The sequence below is a fragment of the Amphiura filiformis genome, chromosome 10, assembly GCF_039555335.1.
Source record: "Amphiura filiformis chromosome 10, Afil_fr2py, whole genome shotgun sequence".
Taxonomy (NCBI): Eukaryota; Metazoa; Echinodermata; class Ophiuroidea; order Amphilepidida; family Amphiuridae; genus Amphiura; species Amphiura filiformis.
Window position 1 is genome coordinate 64,536,623 of NC_092637.1, and position 17,981 is coordinate 64,554,603.

Sequence of the window (17,981 nt, forward strand, 5' to 3'; positions counted from 1 at the left end):
TTTTGTAAGTACACTATACACTCACCCAAAATATCAACCCCAACCCCTCCCCACACCCCTATACAGTTTTTGGAATGACCTTGTTGCCTATCAAGGACTACTTCGGAAATAGAGCGAAATATAAACTAATTTTTAGGAAACAGGGCGAGATATAATTTTCGGAAACAGGGTGATTCTGAATAATGAAAAATGATAAGGCTCATGAAAGTCGATTCTTAGTTTTCCGTAACATGTTTTCGGCAACGAAATGAGGCAAATTTTTCATTATTCATTATTTTTCCCCTATCATTTTTTCATGCCATTCAAATAAATGTACCAAATTTCTCGTTAGTATGGAGAAATTACAGATTCGTGTAATTAATGTCTTCTATTGTCAAATCCACGGCTTTCAGCTTAACACTAACAGGTTACCGTATGTTAGCACATCTAGGTGCCAAAACAGTTTGATGATTTTTACGATCCTCCCGATGAGCAAATCACTGAATGGACCTTAAAATGCATATTGTCTGTATAGATGCATGAGGTGACATGTGTTTACGTTTGATACGCCCTCTGTTGGTATGTGATCAAAACTGTCAGGCAAAAAAACTATAGTTTACATGGAAGAAGTTGATTTTTATTCATTAACTTTGGTTTCAAAGCAAATAATACAAAAAATGGTATCAATCTTGTTTATAAATGCATCTATACATAATAGATATATACATAATATCATACAAAACTTCAAAGGTTTTTAAAAGTTGAGTTTTAAAGAGATTTATGTGGTCTGTCATAGACACTTCTGTGTTATTTTGCCTGCTTTGAAACAACAGAGGGCGGTCTGAATGTAAACATGTGACATCATAGGTCACCTCATCTATAGGCTTACTCTTCCATGCATGTGAACTGCATTGCAATGCGGGCCTTTCAAATCACAATGTTCAAGAATGGATTTAGTGCATTTCATGACTGCTTTCCCATGTAGTAACAACTCCCTATTCCAGGAAAATACAGAACTAATTTTTTTTTGGATTCAAATAATATTATCAAGTTCTGCCTAATTAAACATAGCTCAATCCTAATAATTCATTTAGTCCTAACTGGAGATAACTGGAGTTCACTATTTTACTAATTTTAAGGATACCTTTGGACTCCTGAATCTTGAAAGTTGTTTTATTTGCTATATTATCAAGCAAATATGGTCATTCATGATTATGATTAAACAATGGGAATATGGTTCATACTTCAGAATTTTTACTAAAAACAATAAAATATAAGAACAACATTGTACCACTCTCTTAGTAAAATCTCATTAATAGTTGTATGCATATATTCCTCATTTAGGCTTGATCACATTTTGTATTTGCTTTGCTGATACTATATCGATTGCAAAAACAAATTTACTTAATTAATTGATAAAATATTCTCACTCTTGTCTATGAGAAACTAAAATGGTAATGATAATGAGATTTGGATAAAAGAAGGGTATGATTGCTTTGTATCTTATTGTTTTCATTACGCGTCGTTAAAATTTGGAAATTAATTTGAACATATTCTGTTTATGCCAGGCTCCTGTAATTTTTAATGATTCATTTAAGGGAAGGGGTATGAACGTTTGGACAGTATTTATTGTGGGACATTAGAGCACATCAGACATATCGAATTGCATTCTGAATACGAAGAATGTCCTTCTGATATCAAATAATTTTGATTTTTGAAATTCGCAATGTAATACACATTTTATGGCAAATCATTAAAAATGATATTTTTGATATTTAACAGTACTTGAAGTAAACTTTATAAATCTGATGATTTAAACTTAAAGTGTATGTAGGTGGGATGAAAAGTCGACGATCAATTGAAAATTTTGACCTTTCGTATTGAAGATATGGATTTTTTTCCCAAAACACCAAAAAAATAGGTCTTTTGGGAAAAAAGGCCTATATCGTGAATGTCAAAAAATGAAAATTATTTGATATCAGAAAGACATGCTTCGTATTCAGAATGCAATTCGATACGTCTGAGGTGCTCTCATGTCCCACAAAAATACTGTCGAAACGCCACAAACGCTCATTCTAGATCCCTTAAAGCTATTTAGTATACTTCTTATTTGCAAGGGTTTCAGAGGTTCATCGGTACGGTGCGAGACGCAGCTAGCATGTGTAGGTTTAGGGACCGTTCACAAACACTTGTAAAGGGGGCCTGATGCAAACAAATTTCATCGCGAAGATTTTTCAGGCCCCCCCCCCTTTTTTGACATGAAAATTATGGGTCAACCCCATGGAAAAGCATATAAACTTAATTTCTCCAGGAAAAGTTGTGGTTATTTTTTTCAGACCCCCTTAGGAGGGTCACAAATTTTCAGGGCCCCATTTTTGCATCAGGCCTCCCTAACAAGTGTTTGTGAACGGTCCCTTAAATTCTCGCTCAATTAAAAAAATATTTTGGCGTATATAAAATTGAAATAAAATTCTCTGCCTCATAAACGACATCAAATGTGCCACAATTGGGTATCACGAATCGTTATATAATGATGTGCAGTTAATATTCATATTTCCTTTTATACAGACAGAGGATGCTTCAGTTTTGACAGGAAAAATATTTTCTTGAAAACCCTCTCACTCGGTTATTCCAAAACGGTAACCACGCTTCCCTAGAATGTGCAATAAATTAGCATTAAAATTTTTCTTATTCTAACAGCAAGCGTTTCTAACTGCATATATCGGTTTAATCTTCAATAAGCGGGTTTATGGCTGGAAACGTCACGGTGAATTTGCCGTGGACGTAACTACACTATGCACCTTTTCTATATTACGCCCTAAAAAGGTGTAGGAACACGTTAGGAACACATTCAAATAATGAACAATTTCCTGCTCGCTGCGCTCGCATTATAATTATGATAAGGTTTTAAATTCGGGTTCCCCAAAATCTTGCATGTGTAACGGGGGAGGGGGGCAAAAGAATTTTTGGCACGGTCAAGGGGGGGGGACAAGCGATTTTTGGCAGACCATTTTGAAAATTCACCACCCCGGGGTACACATAATTATTACACAGCCCCTAATAATTCACTCAATGTATCACAAATTGGGCGCCAATGACAAAATGAGACATTACACACGAATAAAGAAATTAAATAAACATGGTATAGGAATTAACTGCATGTATTTGAATGGAGCTTCAACTTTGTCAATGCTGCCGTGTTCCTCGTTTTTTGCCAATTTTAAGGTTATTAATTATTTTAAACTGTTGTGATTTGGTAGTTCACATCGTCTTACGAATGGTAGTGAGCTTTGGCAAAAACTGCATTGCTCAATTCATAGCGAGCGTGTAGAAGAATTAAAATATCACATACTTTTATAGGTGCTGCGGTTCTTGAGTTATGTTGTAAAGAGGGCTGAAACGTGCATAACTCATTAACAACAATAAATTAAGCAAGTTTGCAAGCTATACGATTTGTAGAATGAACTTTTGCAAAACATCAAGGTGTTAATTTTCAATAATATATTGATCTAGATAATCAAAATCGATTTTTAGGTTGCTTCGACCAACAATACCTCGTCTACCCTTAATTTTTCACTCCATCGCTGGAATCACTGAATAGGCCTTTACAACAGGTATTCAGTGATTATATTTTAATTAAAAACGTGTTTTTTTTGCCAATTAGAATGCAAAATGTGGTGTGTTACTTTTCCTAATTCCTAATTCGCAAGCTCAATCGGAAATAAACAATTTCCTATTGCGCCTGTGTCTGGTTGTTGACAAACATGACAAACACAGTTTCTCAAACAGGGGAATATCGCTCAGCCATACTAAGGGCAAATAGACTAACTAATTACAAAAGAAGCGTGTAGGCCCGAGAGGCCCATAATTTCTGCAAAAAATTGAACCACAAACATACATACCTACTTAATAAAACAATTTTGGCTAAATAATGAGCACTGTGAAACGACTATCGAGTGACTATTTATGTTACCCCAGCAAACACAAAAACGTTTTAAAAACGTTTTAAATAAGTTATATTTTGGCTTTTGGTTTAGGTAAAAACGTTTTAATAACATTAAAATGTCGGGTTATATAAAGGTCATGATAACGTTTTAAAACGTTTTGTATGAAAACACACTACAACAATATTTTGTAATGTTTTCAAAAAATGTTATTGCAAACTATTTTTGCAAACATTTTTGCCAAATATTGTGTCAATACTTAAATAACATTATGTTAAAATATTTGAACCCAGCAAACACAGAAATGTTCTTAAAATGTTTTTTCAAAACCTTTTAATAACATTTAAATGTCGGGTTATATAAAGGTCATGAAAATGTTTTTAAAACGTTATTGAAAATATTTTGGGCAAACATTTTCGCAAAATATTTTTTCAACCCCAAAATAACATTCTGTTTAGAATGTTTTGTATCAAGTTTTCAAGAATGTTTTTGGAATGTTATTAAAACGTTTTTATACCCTTTATATAACCCGACATTTGAACGTTTTCTGTAAAACATTTTTGTTTGCTGAGCAGTAGATTATCAAAAAATGTTTTTTAAGGTTAAGAAAACGTTTTATGCTTATAATATACCCTTTATATAACCCGACATTTAAACGTTTTCTGACAACCTTTTATAACCTTTTGCGAATGATGTCGAAAACGTTTTGTGTTTGCTGGGACATACCTACTGACATACCTACTTAGGCACGTACCTCAAAAGTACTGCAAACCTCAAATTAAGGTCTATTGACTTCACTGGAAATAATAATTCCTGCCTGCCTGCTAGAAACAAATAAAGGATGTCATGCTTGACTCTTAAAACTTGACCTGACATGACCCTTCCTCTTCCTCAGAAGCCCTTTTTTGCAGACTCGACACTGTTATATCTACATATATAAAGATAAAACCTTAAAACGTTAAAACATAAATTTACAAATTTACTGTCCGCACTGGCCGAGCTGGCAACGATCACTGACTAGACCAACGCCCAGCTAGACCAATTTGAGCTTCGCGCCAAATTGCTAAAAGATCGATATTGATCGATACCACCATCCGGCTCCCAAAAGGAAATGTAAATACCAGTAGGTCTACCGCCGGGTTGTTGGCTCCCGGGGGGGCACTTCAATATGAAATGGATATAGGTGTAGGGCTGGCACTTTCGCACTAAGGGGCATTCGGTGAGAGCAAAATGTAAAAAATATGGGGTCATTGGGTGAGAGCATGATTTTTGGCATTCGGTGAGAGCAAAATGTGAAAAATATGGGGTCATTGGGTGAGAACATGACCTTTTTTTAAAATGGAATCTTTGGGTGAGAGCCGAAAAAACGCCACAGAAACCTCGAAAATTGAGTATCTAGTTCTAAATGGCTTCAAATTTCCTTGTTTTTTCAAAATAAGTAACAAAATCCATGATAAATGAAAGTTGCTGTTCAAATTGGACTTGTAAGGGTCTTCGGGTGACAGATCAAATGGAAAAATAGGGGGTCTTCGGGTGACAGAGCATGGACAGAGCATGTGTTCGTAAAAAATATGGGGTCTTTGGGTGACAGCGATGCTGAAAAAGGGGTCTTAACAGCCCTACATACGCGTCACCTCCAAAGTTGGAGTGCCCCCGGGTGTTGGCTATTGTTATTGTCGAGCGAGCGACCAAAAGTAAAATCTTAGCACGTTCTGCGTTTTGTGAAAACGGGTCACATTGTATCAACGGCCGTATGGCCATTCACGTGTACTGTACATATCACATCTCATATCAGTACATCCACACGAGTATTGAAGCTGAGTCGTGATTGAATGTATTATTCGAATAGTTTTGTTGGCCTAATATAAGGGCCTACGCATTTTTCTATTTTATAATTGGATTGGATGAGCATTATGCGAAACGTGGATTATGTCTGCCTGTGTAGTAACCGTTGTTTGGGGATTTTGATGTGCGTAGCAATTTGTTGGCTCGTGGCTTCTGCTTTTGTAAGTACACTGCACTCACCCAAAATCTCAACCCCCACCCCTCCTCCACACCCCTATACAGTTTTTGGAATGACCTTGTTGCCTATCAAGGACTACTTCGGAAACAGAGCGAGATATAAACTAATTTTTCGGAAACAGGACGAGATATAATTTTCGGAAACAGGTCGATTCTGAATAATGAAAAATGATAAGGCTCATGAAAGTCGATTCTTAGTTTTCCGTAACATGTTTTCGGCAACGAAATGAGGCAAATTTTTCATTATTCATTATTTTTCCACTGTCATTTTTTCATTATTTTAAATAAAAAAGCGGGAATTTGTACAGTACTTAAAGGGTATTTATCTATATTGCTGATGAACGACCATGTGAAAACAGGTATGAATCCTTAGATCATCTTTACAGACATTTTGCAACAGATTGAGAAAAGATTTGATTAGAAAGAAGAATTATCACAGCAGCACTGACAAAGTTGAAGCCCCGTTCCTGCCATTCAAATAAATGTACCTAATTTCTAAAATGTCTTCTATTGTCTTAAACCCACGGTTTTCAGCTTAAGGGGGTACTACACCCCTGCCCAATTTTGTACCTATTTTTGTATTTTTCTCAAAAATTATAGCGCATTGGGGACAAGTAAGATATGTTAAATATAGGGGCACGGACTACAACTACTGCAATGGAAATTTTATTTCAGCACAGATAACAGTTGTAGAGTTACAGTCAAAAATGAGGGAAAACCAATATTTGATCAATAAATCAATAACTACTTGCTTTGAGTTGCTGAATTTTCAGTACAGTAGTTGTAGTTCTTGCCCCTATAATATGCATATCTTACTTGTCACCAATGTGCTATAATTTTTGAGAAAAATGCAAAATTAGGCACAAAATTTGCCAGGGGTGTAATACCCCCTTAACCAACAGGCATTAGCAGATAGCACATCTGCGACACTAACAAAGGTGTCAATTAAAACATTTTGATGATTTTTACGATGCTCCCGATGAGCAAAATCACTATTAAAGCAATAATGTGTGATTTGCATAAAGAATAGATTCTTACTTAAAGGAAGTGTCCGGCAATCATAACATTATGTCTTAGTTGAAAAAATAATAATGCTCTAGACAATTTCGGCGCGGGAATTTTTAATATCGCGTTTTGAGACATGGCTGTTTTTATTCGTTTTTATGGTTAATATGACTTTGTTTTAAATAAAACCCATGTGATTCGTGATTGATAATTATTTTTCTAACTTAAAAGACATAATAATTTTCACTGATCACATTATCCCTTTTAATTTCGAGCCAAACAAATGAGGTATAACGAAGAAAATTGCGATTTCATTCCAACACCTACAATGCGTGTACTACGCTCGCCGATCGTATTACATGTAACTGCACGGAGCATCGCGCTCATAATAATGTAATAAGGTAAAACAAGCCAGAGGATGATTTAAGGAAGCCCCATCATGCACTGCAAACGTGTTATCACTAGAGCTTCAACTGCCACTTTACTTTTCAAATCCCATTGAATTCTGTGCAAAAGATGTTGTTTAAGAATTGTTCGTGTGTCATTATTACTTGGTCGATTTCAGAAGAAAAGTGATGTATGCATAAAGGATAATTCACACCTTCTGTAGGTAACATAAAATGTGAAATCATTTTTATTGTAAATATATCAGTCCAAATTCAAATTTAACCATGCCCGTCAATGCAATGTGCGAGCAGTGGTGTCATGTTCACTCACACAGCTGTGCTAACCGCAAGTCAACACTAGTGGCGTGGTGGAAAGTGCTTAAATCATCCTCTGCATACAAACTGACATCCACCGTACATGTTAGCAAGCACTCGATCGTTGAACTCTGAATTAAACCGGGTCGACCAGGTTTTAATACAAAAAGTTAAATTTTACTGTTATTAAAGCACTTCAGGCTTACTGTCTGTTCAATTAGCTTAGATTCTTGGATTTTTAAGATAATTGAAAAAATACAAAATTGCGGTCAAAGTCATCAAAGAAAAGTGTTAGCACGGCCTTAGACCTAACGTGATTTATACTTTTCAAATTCTCAAGTTCAATTTAAAACCCCATTTCTTTTCAATTTTGGTCTTTTCCCGCGATATTTTCAAAACAAGCCTTAGAACGTCGGGTACCATAAACTTTTTTAATCAATCCATTTAGAGCAATGGGGACGAATGTCACAATGCGCAGAGATAGTATTTATTCGACCATCCGTATCAAGAATTGTCCAGCAAAATAGCTGTAGGCCTATTTCAGATTTGTGTTGAAATCCTACTGTTGAAACATTACGTTATTACTTATGAACTACATGTAAATTTTCTAAAATAGACCCAGCTTACAAGTGTTTGTGAACGGTCCCTTATTCAATTGTCCATGTTGTTATACAGGTCAAGGTGAATATGCCTAAAATCCTAGCTCCGCAATTTGCCCGCCGAGGACTTACCACCAATGACACCACTGCTCAGTTGTATGCTGCTCAGCAACTAGGGACCGAGGTTCCCAAACGTAATTGGATACCTAGCGCGGATGAAGGTGTTAACATGAGTGAAACCAATGCAACCAACTGCCGTTATTACGTTCTAAATAGCGGCTCAATTTGGAAAGGTAGATATACTCTTAAGGCGGGATTTTGGATTGCCGCAGACTCCCTTTAACTATCATTCACGAATCACGTGATTTTATTTGAAAGAAACTCATATTGACCATTCAAAATTCCCGCGCCAAAATTGTCTAAGTGCAATGACGTAATGGTTATTTGTGCTCAATTGTCGTCAGCCTTCATTGTATTACTGGGGCGTCATTGCACTCGACAATTTCGGCGCCCGGGGATTTTGAATATCGCGTGTTGAGAGACTGATGTTTTTATTCGTTTTTATGGTCACTATGAGTTTGTTTTAAATGAACCCATGTGATTCGTGCGTGATAGTTATTTTTCTAACATATAAGGCATAATGTTGTGATTGTCTGAGACCCTCTTTAATAACTGCGCGTATTACTTGTTGAGAGTGTTAGTGTTACTTGATTAGGCCAGGATATCATCAGATGCCTACTGATGATGTTACTCCTAGGGGACTGTCAATTTCTTCAGAATGAGGGGTCATAGAAATTTTAGACCAAAACTAGGTGGGGGGGGGGGGTAATAACATTTTACGCCAAATGTAGGGGGGGTATAGAATTATATAGGTCTGGTTACTCAAAATTTTCGCGCGCTGTGCGTGCATTCTTTTAATTTACGATCAAAATGTGCGCGCAATCTTTACTTATACAATGCAAACTTTTTGCGCGATCCATGCGACTTATTTTCACTTACGATTAAAATTTAAATGCGCTCCGCGAACTTTCTTCACACTTAAGATTTTGCGCACCCGAGATACGGGGTCAAAAAATTTAGCCCGCGATCGCAATAGGGGATCATAAAAATTGCCTACGGTCACCGACATATTCATGACCCCCTTCCGAAGAAAACTTTAACTTTTTGTTTCTTAATAATAACTGTTACTATTCCCGAATTGGTTCGTTTCTATATCTATTATACAAATATTTTCATTATCTTCAGGAGACATCGTTAAAATAAGAATAGATGCCCGAGATAAATACAACCAGGCTCGGTTTGTCGGTGGAGACTTTTGGTTTGCTTGGCTGGATAGTAAGAAACCTGTTGCCAGTACTGCTGGTAAGGTACGTATTGCGCCAAGTAGTTTTACTAGTATCCACGTGCGTAGCTTACAAAACTTGATCTCATATGGAAAGGTTTGTATACAAAAACGATTCTCTTATAAACCATCTATGCACAGTTTCCACCTCAATATACCTGAGCACACATTTTCGTTCAAGAGCTTCCAAGCAAGCAGTGAATTGTCTCTACACAATCGTTGATTGCACAAAGTGCATAGCATCAAAGAGCTTTGTGAGCTTCTAGCTGGAAAATACTCTTCTGTGATTGGTTTTTGTCAAAACCTCAAGTGTTCCCTTCATCCATTCATAGTTTTGTTATATCGAACGAAAGCTAACACGTCCCCCTAAAAACAATTTTTCTCATTAGGTCAACAGATAACGCAATTCAATGTTTATAGCAAGGCGAATGCGGTAAATCTGTTGAAAACGACTTATCCCAGCACAATTTTTGACCAAAATGTAGGTTTTAAAAGTGAAACCTCAAGAGTTCCTTAAAATATTTTTCAAATTTTATGTCATTAAATGAAAGAGCACACTTATATTGTCAATTATATAAGCCTCATTAGAATGAGCAAGGGCCAATTCTCTTTCAATTGCAAATCTTGTGCAAACAGTTTCTATTTTCGCCTGTTTTGTCATACGGTTGGAAATTCAATGAACTATGACTTAGCCAAAGAGCGCATACAAATTGGTATGTGGTGGTTGTTGGGGGATGGTGGTATGGTATGACTATGGTAATGATTGAAACAAACACGATTAAGAGCAAATTAATTTCATTGACAAACCATAGGCATTACCTTACAAGATGAAAAGGGGTGCAGTGGTGTACCGTGGCCGCTCCTAGCCCGGGGGGCTGAAGAAAATACAATTTTGCCGCCGCTTCCTCAACAGCCCAAAAAGGTTGACCCAATTATTTTTTCGGTGGTTTGAAAAAGTGAAGAGCAAAAAAAGAAAAAAATGGATTATAAGCGCTAGCTCCCTAATAGTACCATTTTTTCAACAATTTTTATACTATTTCAAATTTATTCCGCCTTTTTTTCTTTACTGTCTTTTTTGTCGCCCCTTCTTCTCCCGCCGCCCCTCTTTTTGCCGCCCCTTCGTTTTTGCCGCCCCCTGCTTTTACCCCGGGTGGGGGGGGGAGGGCTGTCGCCCCCACCCCCTCCCCCAAAATACGCGCATGGGGTGGAGACAAAGCAGTAGAGCATAAATAAATAAATAAATAAATTTTGGATTTATAAAGCATAGGAATTATCTTGAAAAATGTCTCAAAAATACAAGATGCCAGTTATATTCCGATCTGAAACTATCAGACAATATTTTTAACATTAATATCATCACAAATTCGCAAAAAACCCAAATTGTGAAAAAATCACCCCGACAGATTTTTTGCTATTTTTCCATTTACGATCCTGCTCAAAAGTGTCTCCTTTTGACATGACACATCACAATTGTTGCTGGTCTATACTGTTGAGCAACGAATCGTATTTCAAAGATCATTGACATGCAGGAGATGCAGACATTTGTGGTATTAGAGCTTTAACTGTTTGAAACCAATGTTAAGGGATCTGGAATAAGCGTTTTGAGCGTTTCGACAGTATTTTTGTGGGACATCAGACATATCAAATTGCATTCTGAATACGAAGAATGTTTTTCTGATATCAAATATTTTTCATTTTTTTGAAATTCACGATATAATACAAATTTTTATGACAAATTATTAAAATTTGATATTTTTTTCATTTTTGATATATAACAGTCCTCGAAGTAAATTTCATAAATCTAATGATATAGTCTTAAAGTGTATGTAGCTGGGAGGAAAAGCCGACGATCAAGTGAACATTTTGACCTTTCATATTGAAGATATGGGTTTTTCCCCCAAAAGACCTAATTTTTTTTTGGTGTTTTCGGAAAAAAATTCATATTCAATTCGAAAAGTCAAAATTTTCAATTGATCGCCTTTCATATTGAAAATATGGGTTTTCCCCCAAAAGATCTAATTTTTTTTTTGTGTTTTCGGCTTTTCATCACACCTACATACACTTTAAGTACATATCATCAGATTATAATATCAATTTTTAATCATTTGCCATTGCGAATTTAAAAAAAAAAAAAAAAAAAAAAAAAATCAAAATTATTTGATATAAGAATGCAATTCGATATGCCTATATCCCACAATAAATACTGTCCAAGCGCTCATACCCCCATAGGGCATTTCGTGATCCACAGCCTCATCCCCCACTTTTCTCAAAAAAAGTTGAGATTTTTATATCACTGGAAACCTCTGGCTACATAATGTTTATGTACAAAATATTTCTTGCAGGTTAATTCGTTTAGCAAAGATATCGTGAAATTTGAATTTCGTTCTGGTGCACCAGAACGAAATTACAACACATTGTCTATGGAGCAGTGTAATACACATAATCATGCATAACTCGCGAACGCAAAATCGGAATCAACTGACATTTTGGAAATAGGTTTTTTCGTGGATATCTAATGAAAAATGACATAAATAGAGTATGCTAGGATCACGAAATACTCCTTTAAGGTTAGCAACTATTCTAAACTGTTGCGATTTATTAGTTCGCAGCATCTTGCGAATGGTAGTGAGCTTAGGCAAAAATTGCATTGATCATATCATAGCGTGTGTGTAGAAGAATTCAAATATCACAGATATACTTTTGTAGGTCCTGTGGTTCTTGAGTTATGTTGTAAAGAGGGCTAAAACAAGAACGCTTTTGTAAAACGTACATAATTCATTAACAACAATAAATCGGTTAGCTTTCAAAATATATGATTTGTAAAATGAACTTTTGAAAAACATCAAAGTGTTATTTTTCAATAATATATTGATTTAGACAATGAAAATCGATTTTTGTTGGCTGCTTCGTACCCTTAACTGTTTGGATGCTCGTCAGTATCTTGTTAAGTATGTTTGTGTTAATTTCTCTTATTTACCGAATTATGTTTATTTCATTTATTAAAGGTGATTGATTACAACAACGGAACGTACTTAGTTAAATTCTTGGCCGCCTGGGATGGACCTGCCAACATCACCATCATACTGGTGCATCCAAGTGACGCCACGACCTTCATGAAAGATGTCTTCTGGAATACTGATGACAAGATATTCTGGCAAGCGATATACCAAAGTCCCCACAATCCAAAAGTAACACAGACCGTTTTGTGTACAATTCAGTATCCAGGTATCTGGGAGAATAAATGCATTTACCCACGTCCAATTGCTAATGGACGAACAAGTTTTATTTGTGATAAGCCTCCTGGATTGCCGTGTAGTTCTATTGCAAAACTTAAGGCACATGGCGGAATGATAAATAAAAGGACGACAGAAATACTTGGAGATAAGACGTTTCTATTTGAAGGGTAAGAATTATACTTTCCTTTCGACGTCTTTTTGAAAAAGGGGTACTTTTCCAGAAGCCATAGCCATTTAGGGGTCCCTTTTCAGTCAAATCCTTTAGACGTTTAGGGTTAGTAATATTGTTATTGACTTTTTAATTGATTCTTGTTACCTTTGTGCATGTTTTCTTTAGTATCTGTAGGTCTGCAACATCAAAAAGACACCTTGGGTATCAAAGTAGCTCATTTTCCTGTTTACGCCACTTAGGGTATAAATTAGATATTTCTCAGTTGACGCCATTTAGGGTATGGTTTTTGCATGTGCTACGCCATTTAGGGTAGGATTTTGCATGTGTTTCGCCATTAAGGGGTGCAATTTGGTTAAGTGAAAGTTCGCCATTAAGGGTGCATTTCAGAGGTGGGTACTTTGGTGTGAGAGTGACCCCCCCCCCCCGGCCTCTTGGGGCCTTTTCATTTGTTGTGTTTTGGTTAGTCCATAAAACGTGCAATGCTATGTGAAGTAGAGGTGTTCTGTCAATCACGAGTGAATTATATATAACATGTGGTAAATGCTGTGCATATGAAAAGGTTTGACTACAAAAACGATTCTCTTATAATGGATCTACGCACAGTTTCCACCTCGATACACCCGAGTACACAGATATTTCCAGCACAGCGAGTCTAGTCTCCACGCAGTCTGTGTTATACTACACGGTTGAGTGCATAGCATCAAGAGCTCTGTAAGATCTAGTGGATCAAAACCTCAAGGGTTCCCTTCACCCAATCAGAATGTTTTTATTTCGAACGAAAGCTAACACTTCCGCTTTTTTCATTGGGTCAACAGATAATGCAATTCAATGTTATAGGAAGGGGAATGTGGTAAATCTGTTGAAAACTATCTATCCAACCCATTTTTTGACCAAAATGCAGGGTTTAAAAGTCAAAACCTTAAGTGTTCCTTAAAATATTTTTCAAATTTTATGTCATTAAATGAAACAGCACACTTATATTGGCCATATGCTAGCTTCATTAGAATGAACAATGACCAATTCTCTTTAAATTGCAAATCTTGTGCAAAAAGTAACTGTTTTCGCCTGTTATGTCATACGGTTGTAAGTCATAAGTTGTATGTCACAACGGTATTTTCTAGTTGCCATAGAAGGCGATTTTCACTTGCACAATTTTTTTGAGACAGGCTGTATAATGCCCATATTTGGCAAATAGGACAATGGTGCTTCAATTGTATTGGCTGTATACGGCGAGATGTAAATTGGGTGATGATGTCACAGCTTATTAGAGTTTGTCACTCGGTCTATGACAACTTGTTGTAATGATCGATACTCATAGTTATATACGAACAAAATTAAAGTTTTAGTTGATTACTTACGTAGAGCCAATGTTATTGATCAAGATACTCAAGATTTTCTTCTTTCGGACAACTCTGAGACCGGAGGCTTCTACGCTCTTCCTAAATTACATCAGGAGGGTTATCCAGGGCGCCGGGTTGTTTCATGCAGTTGCCATTCTGCTTCACCTTTCAATATCATCTAGACCATTGGTTAGAGCTTCATGCTCAGCGCCTCCTCTCGTTCATTCAAGAACGTAAGTGTAATGGTGAAGCTGTAATTACTTTATTAATTTTTTTTCTTCACAGGGGAAATTATAATCAGAAGATTAATGGAGATGTAAAGATGTTAAATTTCAAAGGTAAATTACGATAATTAACGCCGGGAATTATGTGCGAAAATATCGTTTTATTTTTTAAAGTCATTCAGGTGTTCCTACAGGTAGCTAATTTGCCCATACACCTGTTCATGGGGATAATGAACAGATGAAGAGTTCTGTTTGTTCAGGTCTCAGTGAGGGTTCTCCCTGGTTAAAGGTATACGGGGATGTGCCACGGTTTTGGGGGTACCTTTCAACAATTTTGGTATATCAATGGCAGGGGCCTAGAGCATCAGGGGCCCATGGACAAGGAGCAGTACGGGCCCTTTTAACCAGGGCAGGATTTACCTTATGGGGGCCCTGGGCCAAGCCAAAATTTGGAGGCCCCGAACTCACGTGCCGAGGAAAGCATGTGCACTCAAGTCAGTGGCCAAGTTTTAGAGGAGACTCAACATATTTTGTTCCGATATTACTAGGACGTTTGCGCGCAAAGCACGCGAAAAAAAATTAAAATTTAGACTATTTTAGTCACAGATCAACATGAATTTTACTATTTGAATGCGCGCGAAGTGTGGAAAATTTTACAATTTTGTCCTATTTTGACCAAAAAATGCGGTTATTGGGGTTAAATGAATTATGCATAGGGCAAGTTTGGTGTCCCAAATTTTGGCGGCCCTGGACCCGAGCTCATCAGCTGGCTCAATGATAAATCCGGCCCTGCTTCCATTATCAGCCCTTATTTAACTTTCGCTTTTGTGCTCGGGGCCCTGAACCATCGGGCCCATGGACTTCGTCCATGCACCCTGTACCCACGCTTGCTACGCCCCTGATCAATGGGTGGGTTTTTAGTGGAGACCAATGCGCCCACTTGGGCGCATTTGGGCAAAAGTGCTCCTAAAAGCACCCAATTAGGGCAAATTTGGGTGCTTTTGGGGTGTTTTGGGTGGAAATTTTTTTCGAAGACCACGCCCCGTGTTCAGGTATCATAGCCTTTATAGTTTCGTGTAGGTGGTGAAGTTAGAAGACCAGAACGGAAATCACGTGGACTGGTTTGATCCCCGCCGATTCTGAAATGTTTACTTTTCCCAAATTGATTATAATGGCAGCTTTATTTCTGTTTTTTACCTTTTCATGTATTTTGTATTACAGAGTCGCCAGTAACTTTCCCTCTAGATGGTCTTCCGAACTGCCAACCACAAACACCAATCCCAGCCATCAAAGGGTACTGGATGGATAACCAATGGCATCCATTTAATTGCCGCAAGTATAATTGCTGGACTGACTCCACCAAAGTGGCTCAATGTCTACGAAATAAAAAGATACATATCATGGGTGACTCTAATGGACGGCAATACTACCAGTTTCTCTTCCTCTTACTTCCAACAGATCCAATAGAACAACCAGAATTAAACAAGTTAAGCCATATGCATCGATATATAAAGACGTACAACATTTCGATGACATTTGACTTTCACCCGGAAGGAATTGGTAGTCCTTGGATGAAATTTAGTGACTATCATTACGAGGTTGACATACTTGATCAACTTGTAAATACAGATTGTAATTACGTAATTATAATAAGCTCATGGGCTCATTTTGTGCAATGGAAACGAGAAGGTCTGTTAGAACGATTTCATCTGTTAAGAGAAGCCGTGGATCGATTTCATCACAGGTGTCCTAATGCACCTGTAATATTAAAAAGCCCGCATCCACGTGAACATCCGTCTTTTCAATCGAGACTATTTTCTAGTGATTTTATGTTGAATGAAATTAGAAGACTGTTACGTAAAATATTCGCAAATAGTGGTGCGTTCTACTTAGATGTGTGGGATATGAATTTAGCACATCCGGCTGTAAATAATGTCCATATGCCCGGTACTATAATTACTCAAGAACTCTTTATGATATTATCCTATGTGTGTAACTCATTATGTGAACATTAATGTAAACTAATGGCAAATGGTGGGCACATACCACAAACCTAGCTGGGGCATGTTGGTGTTGTGGTTGTATCTGACCCTTGCAAAATGTTCCAAAACTTTTCCCCTGGCCATGAGGTCCGTTGTCACCCAGTTTGAGTCCCGTACTCCTCAGATGTCCAGAAAATGCAATTCTAAGATTTTACCTCAGATGACCTTTGACCTGACCCCTCAATCCCGCGCGAAAAGCTTGGGACAGTTTGTTGATTTCACGCATCCCCACTCCCCTTATTCAATGTTGAAGTACAACATTAATATCATAAATATGACCATTTCTCCTAAACGCGTTGTTCGAATTTGATCATTCTTTCAGCTATGAATATATTAATAAATTTGCCATCTTTTTATATACACGGTTTTAAAAACTTGCCAATCCTTTTATTTTTAATATAAAGTTTGTTTATTTCACGCATCCCCGCTCCCCTTATTCAATGTTGAATTGTGAAAAATAGTGGAAAGTGGTTGAGCTCAATCTGTGCTCCAACATTATTTCGGGGAGTAAACAAATACATAACATGACCTATGAAACCTATCATGTATTTTCAGCGTCATGTTCAATTCACAGGAATTTGATCTTTCAAACATCATCTGTCCCAACGATTTTCGCACAAGATTGCTGCATGATGTTGTATAATGTTCCCCTGGTCTTGAGGTTTGTTGGCACCGAGTGTGAACTCCATACCTCTTACAGATGTCCAGAAAATGAAATTCTAAGATTTGACCCCAGATAACCTTGCACAGTATTTCAAAATGTTCCACTGGTCAGTTAGTTTGTTGTCACAGAGTTTGAGCCCTGTACCCCTTACAGATGTCCAGAAAATGCATTTCAAAAATTTTACCTCTGCATGACCTTTGACCTGACCCCTGCAAAATGTTCCCCTGGTCATGAGATTTATTGTCACCGAGTTTGAGCCCCTTACAGATGTCCAGATAATGCAATTGTAAGATTTTATCCCCTTAATGACCTTTGACCCCAATTTTGTGTACAAGCTATGGGCACTTGGTATAGCCAATGCATATGTGCAAGTGACGTCATTGTGCTATGTAGTATGTGTAGTTTGAACCCAATTCTGTGTACAAGTTATGGGCCCTGGGTATAGCCGATGCATATGTGCAAGTGGCGTCATTGTGCTATGTAATACGTGGCAGAGAAGCATTTTGAAGGTATTTGGTTATATACCGGAAATGCCCCTTTAATGACCTTTGACCCAAATTCTGTTTACACCCTATGGCCACTGGATATAGCCGATACATATGTGCAAGTGACGTAATTGTATGGTGTAACATGTAGGAGGAGAATGCATTTTGAAATTGTTCCCAGAAAGAAGAATAGAAGCTAGGTAATCAACAGCATGATTGTGCATCC

General features: G+C 37.2%; 1 protein-coding gene across 1 annotated transcript; it reads left to right on the forward strand.

Moving 5' to 3' along the window:
• Positions 1-5,737: 5,737 nt before the first annotated feature.
• On the forward strand, positions 5,738-16,958 carry LOC140162361 (NXPE family member 3-like). Its single transcript, XM_072185573.1, has 6 exons — positions 5,738-5,929; positions 8,327-8,543; positions 9,496-9,617; positions 12,598-12,995; positions 14,626-14,678; positions 15,786-16,958. Exons 1-6 carry the CDS (start codon positions 5,828-5,830, stop codon positions 16,577-16,579), a joined length of 1,686 nt encoding a protein of 561 aa, XP_072041674.1. The 5' UTR covers positions 5,738-5,827; the 3' UTR covers positions 16,580-16,958.
• The last annotated feature ends 1,023 nt before the right edge of the window (positions 16,959-17,981 follow it).